The sequence below is a fragment of the Chroicocephalus ridibundus genome, chromosome 3 (assembly GCF_963924245.1).
Source record: "Chroicocephalus ridibundus chromosome 3, bChrRid1.1, whole genome shotgun sequence".
Lineage (NCBI taxonomy): Eukaryota > Metazoa > Chordata > Aves > Charadriiformes > Laridae > Chroicocephalus > Chroicocephalus ridibundus.
Genome location: NC_086286.1, coordinates 124,375,819 through 124,394,537, shown reverse-complemented (window position 1 = coordinate 124,394,537; position 18,719 = coordinate 124,375,819). Strand labels below are relative to the sequence as shown.

Below are 18,719 nucleotides of genomic sequence, written 5' to 3'. Positions count from 1 at the left end.
ATCTCAGCAGTTCTCCCAAAGGCAGACTTCTATGGGCTTCTAGAGTGGACAGTGGTAGCACACAGGCAATGGCACTCCATTTCTTTCCATAGGCAAAGCTTGCAATGAGTGATTTTACCACCCTGGAATTTCAGTGTTGTTTTTGGTGGCAGCATAACAATCCACCACTTCTTCAGGTGTCATAACCCACAAGCTCATGAGGCAGGGCAGTGGTGACATTACTGAAATGACAAACCTAGAGCTTATAAACGCCTAGTGAATAATTGAAACTCCTGGCAAATGACTAGAGTACCTACTGTCAGACACATGGAAGCATGGCTGGGAAATACCATGCTAGTATTACGATGTCATGGACCTGTGTGTCCTGTAGTATCTAGGTGGGGTTGGTCTGTGAATCACTGTTCTGCTTCCAAGCAGGAGAGGGCAGTAGTAGCACACACATTGACCCATCTGTCCCTCTTACAAGCACTCTGACTGAAGTAGTATGTGGCCTATCACTGTATTGTCGACAGACCTCTCTGATCAATTTGCTGGTGTTTTTAACTGATGGAAGGGAGGAAAAGACATTTTGTTCCTTACAAGTGCAGGATAACAGTCTACAAACCAAAGTTCATCGCGAGTAGGAGTAATGCATGCCCACGACTCCCCACCTCAGTAGTAAAGGAAGGTGAGAAAGTAGCTATGGAGTGATGAGAAAAGGTAGTGAGACTTTTATGTGTGGGGGGCACAGACTTTGGAGATAGGACACAATGAAAAGGAGTTTGTGGAGAGGTAGGGGTCAGTCTCTTCCCCCAAGTGACAGGTGATAGGACAAGCGGAAATGGCCTCAAGTTGCGCCAGGGGAGGTTTAGACTGGATATTAGGAAAAATTTTTGCACTGAAAGAGTTATTAAGCATTGGAACTTGCTGCCCAGGGAAGTGATTGAGGCACCATCCCTGGAGGTATTTAAAAGATGGGTAGACATAGTGCTTAGAGATAAGGTTTAGTGATGGTTTCTGTCAGAGTTAGGTTGATGGTTGGACTAGGTGATCTGAAAGGTCCCTTCTAACCTAGGCAATTCTATGATTGTATAATGTGTTAAATAATTGGTTAATGTGTTAATAATCAGTTACTCACTGATTACTGCAACCCACAGTAATGTGTTCTCTCACTAGAGCCATAAAAGAAGGGGGAAGATTTGCATCATTATGGTTGAGTAAAATTTTATAGATAGGGCAAATCATCCAGCTGGGGCAATTTAGAGACTTCACTGTTGTTTAAGTTGTGCTGCCCAGCAGTACAATCAGCTTTTCCATAGTTAGGGGGGCAGATTGTTAATGGGCAATACAGCAATGGGGAGACACCACTTGCAGAGAGGAGCTGCTTCTTGCCGGCTGGTTTATTCTCACGTCTCTGAAACCCCTGGGGCCCTTAAACCAAATGGGGATGTAGGTAAGAATAAGATCGCATTCCACTTATATAATTCCTTTTAACCTACAAAGGACTTAGGAGCATGATGAGTGAGGTCCCTCATCACCCGCACACTGGCAAATGTCCCCTGAACCACATGATGCTCTGCTGAGCACCCCAGGGAAGGATCACAGCTGTGTTCATGGGATTCACAAGCCTGAGATGTTTCAATGCATGTTGTCTCTGAGTCACCTTCAGGGAGAAGAGCTCTGGCTACAAGAGGGACACCAAGGCCAGGAATCCTGTTCCCCATAAATAGAAAAAGCAGAAGGACATGGGGCTACAAAGGACAATCCTGTTGCTGATCAGCCTTCTCCTCAACTACATGGTGACTACTCTCTGTTGGACGTATCCCAGCCTGGATAATTCCCAAACATTTCCAGCACTGGGATGATGTGTTGAGAGGTCAGGTTTCTGTCCTCAGCTCTCCTGTAGCCTCACTGTGTAACACTGCAGGTTAATTCCTCCCTCATCAAGTCTAATTAACCTAAGATGAAATGTAGTCTTAACTTGATGTTACTGCTCCAGGGGGGTGAGTGGCTTGTTTAGAGCAACGACAGGTGTCTCTGTGTGTCTTTAATGGCTTTAGCAAAGCTTTCCTGCTGGTGTATATTGTTCCAGCGCCTTTGACTTCAGGGGAACTCTTGCAATTTCCATCCAGAGAAGATCTGTCCCTCTGTAAACCAGCTCTCCCTCAGCAGACATACAATAATTATCCCACACTAACTAGTACTGCAGTAGAAGCTTAACTCTCCTGCTCTCACACAAACAGGAGACAAAGCCAGTCTGTCCTATAGATCTTACCATGTAACGATGACCCCTCCTCTCTCCTAAACCAAAGCATCTGAGAAGATGTATGTGACTCCTTGACTGCAGGCAATACGAACGTAGCCACTAAAACCTCTTTGCAGTAAATAAGGTTCCTCTTAAAGCATCTCTAAAGAGGGTTGCTTTCACTTGCTGTCAGTGAGTACTGTTGTGATAGCAATCACCGCAATCCCAGCTCCATACTCCCACTCCTCCCTCCCCCAGCCCCCAGATCCAAAATGGAGAAGTGACAGACAGATTTCTTTTTTAATTTCCTCTCCCTTCTTACTTTGTTGCTAGGATCATCTTTTTCCTCGCTGTCTGCTCTTTCTGTTCCATGTGCTGTCTGGCAATGTGCTCTCCTACCGCCTTGGCAGGGAACTCTGTTTCACAGGTGTAGCCGAAATCTCTGGCCAAATGTAATGCTTCCCCTGTGGGCAAACAAAATGGGTCAGTTAGTTTTTAAGGTTATTATTATTACGCTTGCAGAATTTCTTCCACTCTTAAAAAAAATAATAATACAATAACAAATCATTTTTGTGGACATTGATTCCCAACCTCAGTTACAGATTTCAGCTCATTTGGCTTGTTCATGCTTAGTCATCAGATGGTGCCAGCCAGAAGCTAGGGAGGCTATTCCTCTTATGGGAAAATATTAGTCAAGACACTTGGCTCCCTCCCCTGCTACCAGTGAGTGCTGGGCAGCTGCTCAAGTTTTGTAAGCCCAGTTCATCATTGATATTTAAGGCATGGGAATTAGTGGAAGGTAGGAATAAATCACTCTGAAGAGCTGAGATTCAGCCTTTGGTGCTTCACTTCTCTATCTCTAAAGGAAGAACAGCCTTCTACCCCAGGAGAGAGATGGGTGGATAACATACATTTCAGCATATTTGCTTAGGGGTGAGGCCAGCAGGCACAATACAAGTGCCCCACACTAAAGGTGAGCAGACCCCCAAAGTAGAGCACAAGAAACAATCAGGTTTCCAAAAAAGATTGCAGTCAAAATTGACCACACGAAATAAAAAAGGATGAGAGTGAAGATCACAGTTGCTCTTTCATAGGTGGGGAAATGAAGGCAAAGGGAGTACATAATTTGACTGGGCTTGGTGAGAAGTCTGTGACAGAGGCCGGCACTGAGCACCTCTCTACCTCACTACAGAGACCAGACTCCATAACCCAACTCCGTGCTGGTTGCCAAATACCTCTGGATTAACCTGTACCTCTCCACTAGCTTAGAGAACACAGGAATTTATTTTAGGGTTTACTGAACACTCTGGCCTGCGTGCTGTGACTTATGGGATTTATTTGATAAAATACAGCTGCCTGGAGTGTGAACATCTGTGCCTAAGTTAGTCTTTCCCTAATGGGAAATAGGCACTTCGAGATGACACTTGCTCTCATCTCATCGTAGAAGGTAGAAATAGGTCAGCTACCAGAAGCGTATGTTGAAACACATCTATATGAGTGACTGAGAGGTGTGCTCCAGAATAATTTTGGGGTTAGAGTGTTGTGGGGTTTTTATTTTATTTTCCTTTTTTTCAGAGTTATTTATTTGATTGCCATCATGAGAGGTGGCATTGGACCTTGGCTCTTTGGAGACAAAGCTGATGCTCCAAGCGAACAGTTAGGAGGGATGCAGGACCTGTAACACTTCTCTTTGAGAACATGTGTAGTGGAATTCATCTGATTAAATGTCAATATTACATTTGACCTAATACTTTCAAGTCAACAGAAACAAGCAAGCACTTAAATCATGTATCATCCCATACTAAAGTAGAAGGCAGAAGTGGATCAGAGGAATTATAGAAAAGTCCAGGTTAGAAGGGAACTCAGAAGATCACCTTCTTGTTGAAAGCATGACCTTAGATTATGTTATTCATGGACTTTTCAAACTAATTCTTGAATATTTCCAACCATCGAGATTACACAACTTTTCTAAGCAACTTAACCAAATGTTTAATAATTAATTTAATTTCATTATTAATCACCTAAAAGTGCTGATTTCTCTGTATTGACTACAACGAAACACGAGAGGACAGATACAACTACAGTAGAACTGATGAGATGAATCCCATCCTTAGCAAGACTAAGTCTGCTCTGCACAGGCCTGGCCAAGACAAGGAAGATGGGAACTTCCATGGGAGCAGTGGTCCTGGGGCAGGGCAGCATGAGGCATAAGGAATCACAGGCACTGACCTCTACTCCAGACACTATTTTCCACCTTTTCAGAGTTTATTGTCTCCCTTACATCATTGTAATTTTTACCAGAAAAATACCTTTCATTTCCATAAGCAAATACTTTGTTGTGTATTTATCTGACCTAATTGGATTCAGGTACTAGTGAAATACATGCACAACACCCAGGGAATTTGTTTGCTGACACCAGTCAACAGCAACCTTCACAGCTGCAACCAATTTTACATGCAAAATTCGAAGATTTTACTAAAAATTGTCTGCATTATTTGGAATTTTTAAACATGATTTCCAGTACGGCCAAAAAAAATAAGTTAACAGGCAAGAATTGTCTCTGAGTTGAAAGGAAAAATGGTTTCCATTTCTTAATTGACAGGTTCTGGAAAAGTAAAATAATTGTCAATGAAATTAGAATGGATTTCAGTGATATGTTAACAGTGAATCAGAATGAACTATATAGCTGAGTGCCAATTTTGGATTTAAAATGCCTATTCTAGACTTCTTCATGGATGAGAAAGGGTACAAATTTAAACCATAGCTGCTAAATTTCTGTAGTTGCTTCAAAATTTCTATTTCAGCTATGCTTTTACTCTTCCTTAAGTAAAGACTTAAAGAGTAAGTCAATTGCAGAAGAGTATCAGGTTTTGTTTTTTAACCAAACTCTGCTAGAACACTTGATAGGTTTGTTTTCATGCCAGCATAGAAAGAGGATAAGTCAAACCCATTGAAGTTGTCATCAGGTTGAATTACTGTTCTCCAGACAGCTCTATCCTGGTCCCAGTCAGACCCAAGAAACAATGCAAGGAAGGTAGTCAGCAAAGCATTTTAGAATTTAGCCATTAGTTTCTTCAAGAGAACGAAAGTTTATGGGATTAAATGTAGGTATTTATTTAATAGGGTCGACAACAAGCTCACTGAAATGTCTATGTTTTCACTCGATGTCAAAAAGAAATGGAATGAAAACATGAATTATCATTAAAACTTATCTTTATAAGTTATCTTTATAGGTATAAAACCTAACTTTATACACAAGATAATGTGTATTATTTACTAGTGCTGAGAAAATTATACTAAGCTGTTTTGATGATCTGAAAAGATTATACAAAAGTGTAGAACTTCTCTATTTTACATGGAGCTGGGATTGTGATTAAATGATAATGGTATATGAAAAGATAAAATCATGAACAAAATGAAACAAAAAGACTTATCTGCTTGTGGATATATATAGGTAAAAACATATACACAAATGTACCTATTGTGAAAAAAAGTAAATCTACAAATTTTTAAAATATATTTTTACTGGTACATATTAAGAATGCACGTTATAAGTACGCATATGTATTCATATAAGCACACACTTCCCTATGATATAAGGAATAGGCATTCCAAGTTACAACACCAAATTTTAAATAAAAATAGAAAACTGGACATGAAAATACTCTGCAGAACATGATTTCTAGTATATCTCATTGTTGAGCAAAGATCTCATTTTGAACTGTAACCAAATGATGAGATATTTATAAGTGGATTGTGTTATACTTTTATATGTATTATTTTTTTGTTAATCTCAGTACATAGAAGTCCCTTGTATTACTGCACAGCAGGAAATAAGTCAGCTTGGTGGGGGAAAGTAATTTGTACAAAATGCCATGGAAGAGGATCTTTCTTTTTCTACATTATAATTTGGACAAACATTTATTCTAGGGGAAAATGTGGAAATGTTGGAAATGTGGTTGAACTGACATCTTTTCTTTCACCTTAGATTTACCTTTTTTTGCCCAGTTATTATTTATGTCAGGGAGGAGTCATACCAAAGGTAGAAACCCCTAAAATCCCTGGCTTTATCCCGCTGCTTTATCACCATTTCTTTCCTCCTGCAGAGACAAAGAATGGGTGTTGGGGATGGCTGACTCTTTCTCCTTAAATCCAACACACAGCTTTGCAGCCATAGGCAGCACTGCCTTTCCTATATGATTTCACAATTGACCAGAGAGCTTTGCATGATGGAAAAGGACAGTTGCTGAAGCTGAATTGGCAGAGACAGCTCTGGAAAGTCTCAGTGGAGAGACCAGCCCGTGTACCTTGACAGGCTTCTGTGGGCAGGTGCAAGGAGCAGTGTGGCTGTCTCCTGGGTCTAGCAAGAGTGAGAGATGCTCCTATGTAAAGTGAAGGCAAAAGCTGTGTCCCAGGAGAGGGACATTCGGCATCTGAACCTCCTACTCTCTCCTCAGCTTTGCCTCCTCCGGATGCTCTACCCAGGGGGAGGAGGGACAGGCAGGAGGTAGAAGGAAAGGAGAAAGTTTTTTTTTTCTATTTGTAGGGTGAGAAGGGAGGAGGAACAAAGGGAAGGATACTTAAACAAAGGCTGGTGGGGGTGAAGAGTGACAGTTGATAACAGGGTGAAAAAAAGTAACCACTGACCTACTTTTTTTAAGAATTTTAGTCCCCAAATGATAAATGCAGTCAATTCTATGTCTAGTAAATTTAACACCTCAGTTAGGTTTGATAGGAAAACAAATTCTAGATTTTTTGTGTTTTTTCTGATTTTTGTAAATAATCTGATGGTTTTAAAATCATTCATGCATTGCTTTTACCTGCATCTGCAATAACATTTTTATGCTATGTCTCTACCTTATAAGTGACCTGTCCAAACAGATGGGGACATCTCCCCTTTTCTCACATCTTTTCTTGCTCCTACTGGGGAGGCTTTTGACTCCTTTGAGACAGCAGTTAGGCTTAGCCTTGGCAATGCTGGTATTTAATGGAGGAGCTTGTTAAGATGTTAAGATGTTAAGACGTTAAGCTTGTTAAGATGTTAAGATGTAGGAATTTTCCTTTTAAAGCAGAAAAATGACCTTTCCCTTCTTCTAATATAGGCACTAGAGGGCATCCCTCACCTACATGTTGTGCAAAGCTATGTCCCATACTGCTGTGGAGAATCTTGCAACGCTGAGATCATTCTCCCAGTCTGTCTTTCCACCCATTGTCCTGATTTGTGTGGATGGCAACGTAAAGGACGGAACTCATCTGCCAAACAATTCCTACTCTGGGCCCCAGAATTCCCTGCCAAAGACATTAAAGATGCAACCTGACCAAAACAGGAATAACAGCAAACACCCAGCAGCCATGCTGTACCCCAAAAGAAGTAAGTTTGCAGAAAACAAGGGGCCACAGAATAATTTTCATGAGGTCTGGATCTTCACGTGACCACTACAGCCTAGAAATTCATGACAGTTCCTCTGTTGAACTTAGCAGTACTCCCCAAAACTCAATGATTTTAGTCTATTTAGAGGAAGAGAAGTCATTCCAGAGACTTTCAAGACAACTTTGATCAATATATCTAATGACCACGCAAATTTTGCCTTCTCTCACCTCAAACAGATATTTAAGAGGTTGAGTACATTCCTACCTTACAGAGATATTAAAGGCCTTGATACATTGAAGACTGTAAGGACCTTGAGTAATAATAAACTTATAACCATCTAAAGTAATCAAGAGTGACACAATCCTGGGTCCTCATGAGAAGTCCACACAGTCCATCTGATATTTAGGGATTTAATAAGACTAATAAATCATTATGTCAATTTGTATACTGACATCACACAGAAAAAGCCAGTGTTGTTTTCTTCATGTTTTCTTCTCTGAAACCCACAATAACCCTGTGTCTTTCCATTTCTGCCTCCCACTACAGCAGGAGCCATCGAGGATGGGCTTCCTCGCATAAACCATGCTACAAGTTAGTACCACTTGGAAGTAATATCACTATGTACAAAGGAAGGACAGCTAATACCACAAAAATTCAATAAGCACTGCCAAGTTTGGCCAAGGACTGGTTACATAGATAGAAAATCAGCTTCATTTTGTTTTCTGTTGGCGCAGATGGTGGTGCCTTTCCCAAAAATCCCAGTAGATAAAATTTATGATTTGGATGCCTAGGCAAACAGGTCTCTGACAAAGTGAGTTCAGTTTTCTCAGTATATATCTTTAGGACTCACATTAAGGCAGTCCAAGAACAAAAGTAATACCATAGGCTTAATAACAGGTTTGCTATTGGCTTTGAGTAAAGGGCAGAGAGACAAGCATAGCTCCCGTCCTGGGAAAAAGGAATCTGACTTACAGTAAAGATACTTTGCCATCAGTCCCAGGCCAGCAGTTGACAGAGGGCTTCCTCACGCTCAGTCCCTTCTAATGAATGAGTATCTGTCCACATAGCCCTGTTTATGCTTCACAGCTGAGACCCAAGAGGCACGAAGGACTGTGAAGGTAGATTCTCTAAACTGGAGGAGAAAACTTCCTTTTCCAAGACTAACTCCATTGTAGCTTTCTCTTTATTACAAGCAGGTGTGATACGGACACACCTGTATTTCAGAGCAGTCCCATTGTAGTTGTGTGCGCAGTGGCCCCTGAGAACCTTAGTCCCTCCTCTTAGATGCTGAAAAACATCCATTGTTGTGGATTCAGCACTACTTCTGCATCCTTTGAGACATTAAAAACCTGACTAGACAAGGTCATGAGCAACCTCTTCTAATTGACCCTGCTTTGAGCGGGAGGGTTGGACTAGAAGATCACCAGAGGCCCCTTCCAACCTCAACCTTTCTGTAATTCTGTGATTCTGTGGTAATACGTGCTGAGACCTCAGCCTACTTGCCTAGATCTGTATGGACCTTTCAGGTTATGATCCTGGAAGGTGTTGACCTTTAGGATGAGCTGAGCGCTCTCAACATCAAGGAAGTGGGATCTGAAATTCCCAGAGCTGCTACTCGAAGCCAGACAACAACCGAGTACTTAGTGGATTCACCAAGAATAGAAGACATTAAGGTACAGTTTCTTCCCTTTGCCTGAGGGGTTTGAACCTGCATCTCCCAGCTGAAGGTTTGAAGAGCCTGGCAATATTTGGTGAATGACATTTAAACAACAAATAAAGGCCAAGAAAGTGTCTCCTGGGTCTGTCTAGAGTTTATCTGAAAACAGATTTCATTCCTTTATGTGGAGGGGGGGAAAGTCTTGTCTAAATATTATGTCTTCTTATGGGAAAAATAAATCACATTTTTGGATCAGTTCCAGGAAATTCACAAGTTAAAAAAAAAAAGGAGGATAAACAAACCTACTTATAGAGTTGGTATAAGACATTCATTTCTCTCACAAGAACATTTGGATCATCGATTTGTAAGTCAGATCCCAGCACAGAAAGCACAGATCAATGTTGAGGAGACTGCAGTACCAAACCACTTGCAGGGAGCCAAGACATCTCAGAGTGAGCTTCCATTTTGCCACTTGTTCTGTCTGTGGCTTTAGGCAAGTCAGTTCTCCTCTTTGTACAAAATACAAATTATAATATTTAACATTGTGGCTGAAAAGTGTTGTATACAAGGAAACCCTTTAATTATGTTTGTATTATATTGCAATATTATAAACCCTACCTTCTACCAAGGAAGTCAAGAGTGTGACGTTTGCTGCTTTTCTTCTTCCTGCAGGCAAATTCAGTCCCAGTCTGTCTAATTTTTCTCGCAAACAGCGTCCTCCATTCTTGGATTTTGCTCTATCATGAGAGAACAGTAGGAGAGAGAAACTTGTCTTTATTCTGCACTTTTTTCCCATGTTAATGTAAGTCAAGAAATTGTACACACCTTATTGACAAATGTGTGGGGTAATGCCTGCACTAATGACACCAATGGGAAATTTTTCAGAGCTGTATTCTTGAGGACCTGCTTGCACTGTGTGAGTCTTTCACGTTGGTCCTATGATAAAGTTAGACATTTTAATGCCTGCCACAGGGATTGGATCAGAGCTTCAGGCAGCTTTCTACCTAGTGGAACCCATGGTCCTGATTTGAGCAAAGAGCCTGGGATAGCAATGACTGTATATAAATATTGACAATGCAGTAGCTTATATCCGGTCTAGCCACCCCAGGCTCCCAAGACAATCAAGAGAGAAACATGCATGCCTAGAACGTGCATGAACATGCACATCTAGATATTAAACAGATGTCTAGAATGAGGGGACTTCACCCATCTCTCCCGCCTAACTATAAAAGGAAGACAGATGGTCATTCAAATGTAGATGTCTATGTGGAACCCAGCTCCAGCTATCCCTATATAATTTTTGTAGACACCTGGGTACTTAGAAATGTAGTCTACAAAACCCGATACATACAAGGAAGAAGGATAAGGCAATAGGAAATGCTGAAGCTAAAATCCCAGCCGTCGTTGATTATCTATGTCCCTATCCCAAATGCCTGCCTCACTTTGTTCTCACAAAATGGTTCCTGGTGCATCCCACACCTGCTTTTCTGCAGTAGCTCAGTGTTTGAAGTATTTGAGACATAGCCACTTATGCAGCAGATGTTGGTTCAACTTTTTGCTCAGCCTGAGGGAATTTTAACCCGTGTCTTTTAAATGAATGCAGCAGCCAGCAGGCAGCGAATAATGAATGTTAAAATGCTTAAACATTGAACAGAACAGTGACTGGAACCCAGATCTCTCCCATCCCAAATGTATGACCTGGTCATTAGATAATAGAGTCATCAATACAGTTACAACTTTGCTTTTGCCCAATAAATATTTGATTAGCCTCAAATGAGATTGAGGGGCCCTCAGCTGAGAATAACCAATCACTGAGTATTAGACATGCCTAACTAGATGTTTTGAAGTGCAGGTTCAAGTTCCTTCAGGCAGAGGAAGGGACCAAACTTGGAATACCACCATTTGGATAGGTGATTTTTATGCACTGAGATACCATAACTTTGACCATGTTGTACGTCAGGAAATGTCTTCTGAGAATACTTAATTCTGAAGAAAAACTCACTGGGTAAATACCTAGGTGGTGACTGCTGACAGGATGCAAAACCAATCCTGGCAGGTCTCCAGCAAACCACGAATGAGATTTGGTTTTGCTGCATCTCTGCTGGTCAACTACAGAGTGAGTTGTTCTCTAGCTGTGACAGTTACAGGTATAGCCTGACCAAATCTATTCATTTATATTCTCTGCTTCATAAAACAGAATTAGCACATCCAAACTGCTGTCTGGGACTAGTCTGTGGCTTTTCCTAAATCCTAAACCACACCCAGTTTTGATTTGGAATAATGATATTTGGTCTGGGTCAAAAACTTATGGTATCACTCTAGCTTTTTAACCAAAGAGAGAAATGAGTCCCCATGTTCACGCTGATGCCCTTGCATTCTCACTAGTTTGTACTGCTATTGATGAAGTCTGCAGAAGGAGTATTTAAAGTTAATATTTCTGTGACTATTAGCTGAAGTCCTCTCCAAGGTGAAGCAGTAACAAAGAACTTTTGTGGATGTAGATTTTGGATTCCAATGCCTATAGAGGCAGGGAAATGGTGCCTGTGCACCTGAAACAATTTTGTCATCTATAGTCCCTACTCTGTGAGATGGCTTGAGACAGCTCTTGGACTACTTCATATTTTAAGATATCGCAGGTTGGTTAAAATGACTTTCAGTATAAGCATGAGGATCAGTGTGGCCTTCAGTGACAGCAGTGAAATAGCCTATGACTTTCCAGCTAGTTTTGATCAAAGTGCATTCAAGTAGCTTATGCCATCTAAGTTGACACCTCAGGGACATTGCGACTTACATATGCCTGGCTGAATTACAGTTGCCTCCTTGTTTTCCACTTGCAATGTGAGGCACAGTCTGCTACTTTCCTCGTCTCTGCTACTCTCTCTGCAGGTGTCTACTCTGGTCAGTGAAGGGTCAGATGCAAAATTGTACCTAATTACTTGCTTCTCCTCCAGTATCTCAGAACGAGAAAATGAAAACCAGCGTATTCTGCTAAGTCTATCTTTTCCGTACTCAAAAAGCATGCAAGGGAGAAGAGGAGAAAAAGCCATTCCTACAGGTCGATGTTTTGGGTTTTTGGTGAGTGAGGGTTGTAGCTACACTTGGTAAAACAATTTACTTCAAAACAGTTTCTCAACAAGAAGTCACATTTGTAGCTCTGGTGAAATTTTGCGCCCAACGAGAGTCTTTTTTTTTTTTTTTTAATTCAAAATAAGGAAGGCGACACCTGCCAATCTCTGATAGGGGGATAAAAAAAAAAAGTCAGTTCACTGAGAAATGTAAACTTTCTGTGAATAATGTCAACGCAGTCTTAATTTTTCTCATTTATTGAAAATTTCCCTAGAGACAGTGCTCACTCCCAATACATCTCCTTCTGTTTTTCCAAATTGTGACCAACTGTCCAAGTGGGGAAAGAGAATAGAACCTATTTGTAGAAAATAAAATGACAGAAATTACAGCACTGTCTGGGACTTGTTATTCTCACTTTCAACTTACCTTCTCAAAATACCTCCTAAGAGGGAAGCATTTAGGCATTCTGGTGGTGAAAGGCGCCTCTTCACCTCTGCAATGGTCACTTTGTACTTCGAAGTGGAGCTAAGTAGAGATAAGCGACCAGGAACAGAGCAGAACAGGTCGGTGGGGTTAACAACACAGGTGCCACCTACAAGACAAAAGAAATGTTAAAGTAGGGTAAACCTCATATTCCATGTTTTGACAAATTCATGAAGAACAATTCTGTTATTTACTTGTTGTTGGTTTTGTTTGTATTTGTTGGGTTTTTTTAGGGGTGTATGTTTGTGGTTTGGTTTTTGTGGGGTTTTTTGTTTTGTTTTTTTTTTTTTTTTAATATTGTATCACATTATTGCTTTGAGAAAGATGAATGGATTGAAATTTCAGTGTGGGAAAAGTGAATTATTAGATCTCATAAGCTTTACAGTCCAAGTAGATCATTATGGTTATTTGATATCATTTGATTTCATGCTCAGTAAAAATTAAGTATTACCACTGAAAGACTTGTATCTAGTACTATTAACAACATAAGATTGAACCAGCTTCACGTATCACTCATGATTTAAAAAAATGCAGTTGGTGAAAAATTTAGGATGTTCGTTCCAATGAGAAATCATTTTAACTCTCATAGCAGTGTTTGGGCTTACAAAGATGCAACGGCACTATAAGTTTTCAGTGATTTGCAGACAGAACGGCTTTCCACACCTTTGAACTGGCATATACTCCTTATAAAGTTAGGTCAAATCCTCAGCTGATATTAGTGATTGAAATCTATTGAGCTACTTCAGTTTATCTCAGGTTAGTTCTGGAATTGTTTATTTCTTGAAAGTGGCAATTACTTGGCCTGGATATAAAACTGGTGCATGATCACCAAATCTTTAAATGAAGACTCTGATCAATAACTCTTCAGGCAAAATTGAGCTTTTAACTTAAAGTTAATATGTGAGAGAGCAAGAGAGAAAACTTTCTCTACAACTGATCCAAGAGGATAGAACTAACTCCCAGGAAAAAAAAAATAATAAAAAATTAAGGACCAACATATGTTATCACCAAGAGCAAAACACTTTTCTTTGACCTGCCTTCTCCAACCTGACTACAATAAAAAATTCTGTGGAAGAAATAAATCTTACCACTGCATATGCAATTCTTCTCTAGGGGAAAGATGAGAAAAAAGAATGAGCTGCATATGACAGTGATATAAAGTATCATATAATTCAATGCACTATTAGAAGGAACTCAGATGGTTTCTGAAAGGATGATGATACAAAGACCTTCTTACAGCAGAATGAATCTGTGCTTTTCATTCATGTTTAAAGGAAAGATGCTGTATTTTTTAAATTACCAATGATAATTTCTTCTTTCCTGTGGACACCCTAATCTTTTTGCACCGCAACAGCTCAGTTTACTATGCTTAAAAATTTTAGTTTGTAATCTAAATTCTGTAATGTGAATAGAATAGAATAGAATAGAATAGAATAGAATAGAATAGAATAGAATAGAATAGAATAGAATAGAAACAACAAAAACAAAAAAGAATAGCTCACTTTAGACAAGATCTTAACACCTTTACTTCATCTTCTTCCAGATGTAATCCCTCTGAAAATTAAGGTGATTATGTATGTTCCAGTTATAGCAGAGACAGAGGAATATAACTGAAGGATAAAACTTCATTAAAGGCAGGCTATTACTTGTTTACATAAGGCAAACAGAATTTCTTTCCAAATATTTCAGCTCTTGAAGGTATATTTAAACATTTGTGCTGACAGCAAAACCAGAAAAGAACATCTCTTGATATAAATCCCAGATGGGTGAGATCCTGACTCAGTACAGCAGGATATTTTATGACTTTTCTAATTACAGTACAGGACAGATATTAATGTCCACTTCTCAGACAGAATTTAGAGACAAATCATGCATTATCAAATACATAGACACATCAAGGGCACCAATACTCATGAGCTTGTATGCTCAAATACAGAAATCCGGTGCCACATGTCTGGAATGTTTTTGATTTTTGTGTTGTTTTGGTGTTTGTTTTGTTTTTGTTTTTGTTTTTGTTTTTTAATTCGTATCTGAGGCAGGGCTGCACAGAAACCTATAAATATTTTCAATCAACATTTTCAAACTTATGGTCTGTCAGGTACATTTGTGAAGAGTGTTAACACTGAGTAGATTTGTTTGTTTGGCATCTCCTGCCACACAATACGTATATACACGTGTACATACATACGTGTCAAGAAAACAGTAGCAATGTGTACATATTTATTTACTTTAATTAGACTGTGAATTTTATAATGAGTGAGATTGCACTGAAATTGGTGTCATATTAAAGTTTATATTCTTGCCAGGTTAAGCCAGCATGTGCACCATTTATGCCAGATAAAGAATTGTTCTTTTAATCCAAAAACCTGTTACCCTGCAGCTGCTCCTACCCTAAACAGAATTTACTGGAACACTTCTCACTACTATTTAGTAAAAGGTTGTTTACAGTCTAAAAATATTTAAAAATATCATGCCTGTGCAATATGTTCTTAAACAAAGCAACTCCAGGTAAGCCAGGTATGGGTTAAAAGTAAAAGAAAATAACAAGTCTAAGTCATTTGCTTTCCAGAAACATGGAGAACAAGTTGCAAACTGCAAGAAGGTAAAATCTGTTATGTATAATTATTTCACTATATTAATTATTCATTGACAAAGCAACAGAGAACGGTATGGTGCTTTGTAGACGAAGCTATGTCTTTGTCACAAACTGTGTGCAGTTTGGAAGGCATGGATCTCCTACCACAAACACCACCTTGGAGAGGAGATGGATGAAATCCTGGCCTTACACAAGGTGGTAAACAGAAACAGGCATGACAGTGAACAAAGGGAGGGCTGCTGGAAAGAGAAAGGAAAGGATAAGTGCAACCACATTGGAAGATGAAGGGTTAGGTTTCTTGCCAAATTCACACACTTTAGTGTATTCCTTCCCCCACATTCTGATCGTGCACTGGAGTGGACAAAATGATTTTGTGAAGAAATGCAGATCAAGTGGGGAGATCACAAGGTGTCTTTTAAGTTGCACTAAACAGCAGTGGCAACAACCAGCTTTTCATTCCCATTAACCCCATGCTACTGCAGGTGCTGTTAGAAAAGATAGTCCTTGTTCTACTGTTGAGCTGGTCTAATGACAACAAGGTATTTGAGAGGTGGGATGCTAACAGACACCAGATAAAGAAGGAGAAGAAAATGCCCTCAAAACTAGAATGGAAATAATGCCTTTTATGAGTCTAGCAGTTCAACCTGGAGATCTCTATTCCTTTTAGCAGTTTTTCCTTGTTTTAGAAATCTTTACAGACTAGCTTCTGGTGTCAGGATACTTAAGACCCTACCAGCTAATCAAATGAAGAGCCCACACACAGCCATGGCAAAGTAATGTGCCCACCAGCATACACAAAGAAGAGAAAACTGTGGTCATTTCTCCCCGACTAGTTACCCACACCATCGGTCCTGCTGCAAGGGTAGGAAGAAGAAAATGAGAGAACGCAGAAGGTGAGATAAATGGTAGGATCACCCAGCAGTTTGCCTCAGAAATTTTGCTCTCCGAGTACCCCATGAAATGAGCCTATGAATGTTAAAAAGACTCTTTTTAGGAGAACTGTTTATTCTCACAGGGAAGTGATTATGTGGTCTGGTCTGACATCATCTGTTGCCATAACATACTGTGTTAGAAATGACTGTAAATGGTGGTAGTTGTTCTCTTGCAGCCACAGAGGTCCAAAGAGACAAGCAAGACAAGATCTAGACAAAGGAGGAATATCTTTTATATTTTAGCTGATTGATTTGGGAAAGAGAAGGAAGGAAGGAAGGAAGGAAGGAAGGAAGGAAGGAAGGAAGGAAGGAAGGAAGGAAGGAAGGAAGGAAGGAAGGAAGGAAGGAAGGAAGGAAGGAAGGAAGGAAGGAAGGAAGGAAGGAAGGAAGGAAGGAAGGAAGGAAGGAAGGAAGGAAGGAAGGAAGGAAGGAAGGAAGGAAGGGTTTTACCTTCTGATCTGTCATCTTCACGTTGATTTTTGAGAGGAAAAAGATGGGTGAGGAAGAGATACAGTTTGTGCAGCAGACCACATTTGGGTGAAAGACCCAGGGCCCAATACTGAAATATACTGCATTACCTCAGCCACTGAATCACCTCAGGGGATTGTATATAACCTGATCTAGTTGAAGATGTCCCTGCTCATTGCAGCGGGGTTGTCTAGATGACCTTTAAAGGTCCCTTCCAACCCAAACCATTCTATCATTCTGTTCTATTCCATGATCATTGTCAAGTGGTCTCAGGGAAAGGAATAACAAAAGTCTATGTTGATTTTTGCTAGCTTACTTGTGGGGACCAATCCTTTTCCCTCTGTCTGACTGTTTCATGCTCAGCACAACATAGTCCTTTGTGTGAAATGTGGTTTTGCTTTGTTTCCCAAGCCTAGGATGAACAAAAGTTAGGCTATGTGATACTGCAAAAGGTAGTCACAGCAAACATCGGGAGAGTATTTTCCCTTCCTTATTCCTGTCTCCCCATCAAATAGCACAAGTCAGTACAAAATGCCAACACAAGTTGATGATGGGTTGTTTAGATGACAGCAGGGAGAACAAGAGCCATACTCTAACCCAACAGTCTTGTCAACACAATGAAAATCCCAATAACGCATGAGGCAAAAAGAGCTTGCTCTGTTTTGATTGTAGGTGTCCTTTAGTATAGCTGAAGAGGACAATAGGGTGGCTGGAGTGCGATGATTTATTCTGATTTAGTTATGCATTTGGGCATCTGCTGAAATTCAATTCTCCCTGACACCCTCAGAGTTAAGTATATGTGCTTCTTTTCATTGACAAAATCCGTACTCTCACAGGCTTTATGCTTTTCATAAGTAATATTATTTCTTTATTAGGAACGAAAGAGAGAGATATCAGTTGATGTCACTGGATGATTTTTACACTTTAGATGCAAACATTTTTTTAAATATATGTCTATCATTAAAATACACACATCCCTACACCATGCAAGGTCATTTCTTATTTGTTAATCATAACAGCTGTAATATGATGTGTATTTTATATTCATTCAAGAAGAGGTAGTCCCTTTCTCCAAGATATTCACCCATAAATACCATGCAGTTATGGAAGGAAACATCATAATATACGGGTGACAATCACGCAGAAGTATTGTGAGAACAGTGCAGAAATTTTGTTTGTTTTTCAGGATATACACACGTTTGTGTGTTTGTGCACATTATTAAGTATAAGCATGCGTGAGTGCCTACAAATTAATATAAAATATTAATAATATGCTATGCTTTTTATTAGTCTATTATTTATATCTACAGGTGCTGTTAGTAGGACTCTGCAGCTTATAGTATTTTCTGCTCTGTTTTGAAATTCTGGCAAGTTTACAGTATGTTACAGAATGAAGACATGAAAATCTACCTCTTCTCAGCTTACTTTTTTTTCTTAGCAAGTCACAAATCTAAGCAAGCAGTTAACTGTAGAGAGTTTATCAGTATTATTTAATCCCATGTTCAGTTCCCAAAGTCTATAAGCTATTTCAAATGTTCTCCAAATTATCCTCACTTCACCCCATCATTAATCTCAGGAACTGAATATACAAAATTCTAAAACTCATCTACATTTGTCGGGGAAAATTCTGCTTCTTTTCCCAGTTATTCTTTTGGTTTTGTGTACAGACTTTGCATCATGTAAATAGTCATGTAAACCAGCTCATACACGAACATTAGCCATTCTGAGATAATGATGTCCCTCACTACAACATTCACGGTGAGAAAACAAAGACATACCTGAATGCACAAAATATGTTTTTTGGGGTTTTTTTTTTGTTAATTTTAATTTTTTTTAATATAAACCAGAAGATTCAGTAGGACTGACGTGCTGGTTAGCAGTTTTTAAGACCAGACACTTAGCTACAGTTTTTAAGGCTCTTA

At 39.7% G+C, this 18,719-nt stretch overlaps 1 protein-coding gene across 4 annotated transcripts in view; it reads right to left on the bottom strand.

Moving 5' to 3' along the window:
- The window catches only part of TFAP2D (transcription factor AP-2 delta), a 48,198-nt gene that overhangs the window by 18,396 nt on the left and 11,083 nt on the right, over positions 1-18,719 (bottom strand). For all 4 annotated transcript variants that reach the window (XM_063327815.1, XM_063327817.1, XM_063327816.1 and 1 more), the window contains 3 exons: positions 12,745-12,910; positions 9,871-9,989; positions 2,547-2,688 (listed from right to left, as the gene is read on the bottom strand). In XM_063327815.1, coding sequence (XP_063183885.1) covers positions 2,547-2,688; positions 9,871-9,989; positions 12,745-12,910 — 427 coding nt within the window. The remainder of the gene's footprint in view (positions 1-2,546; positions 2,689-9,870; positions 9,990-12,744; positions 12,911-18,719) is intronic.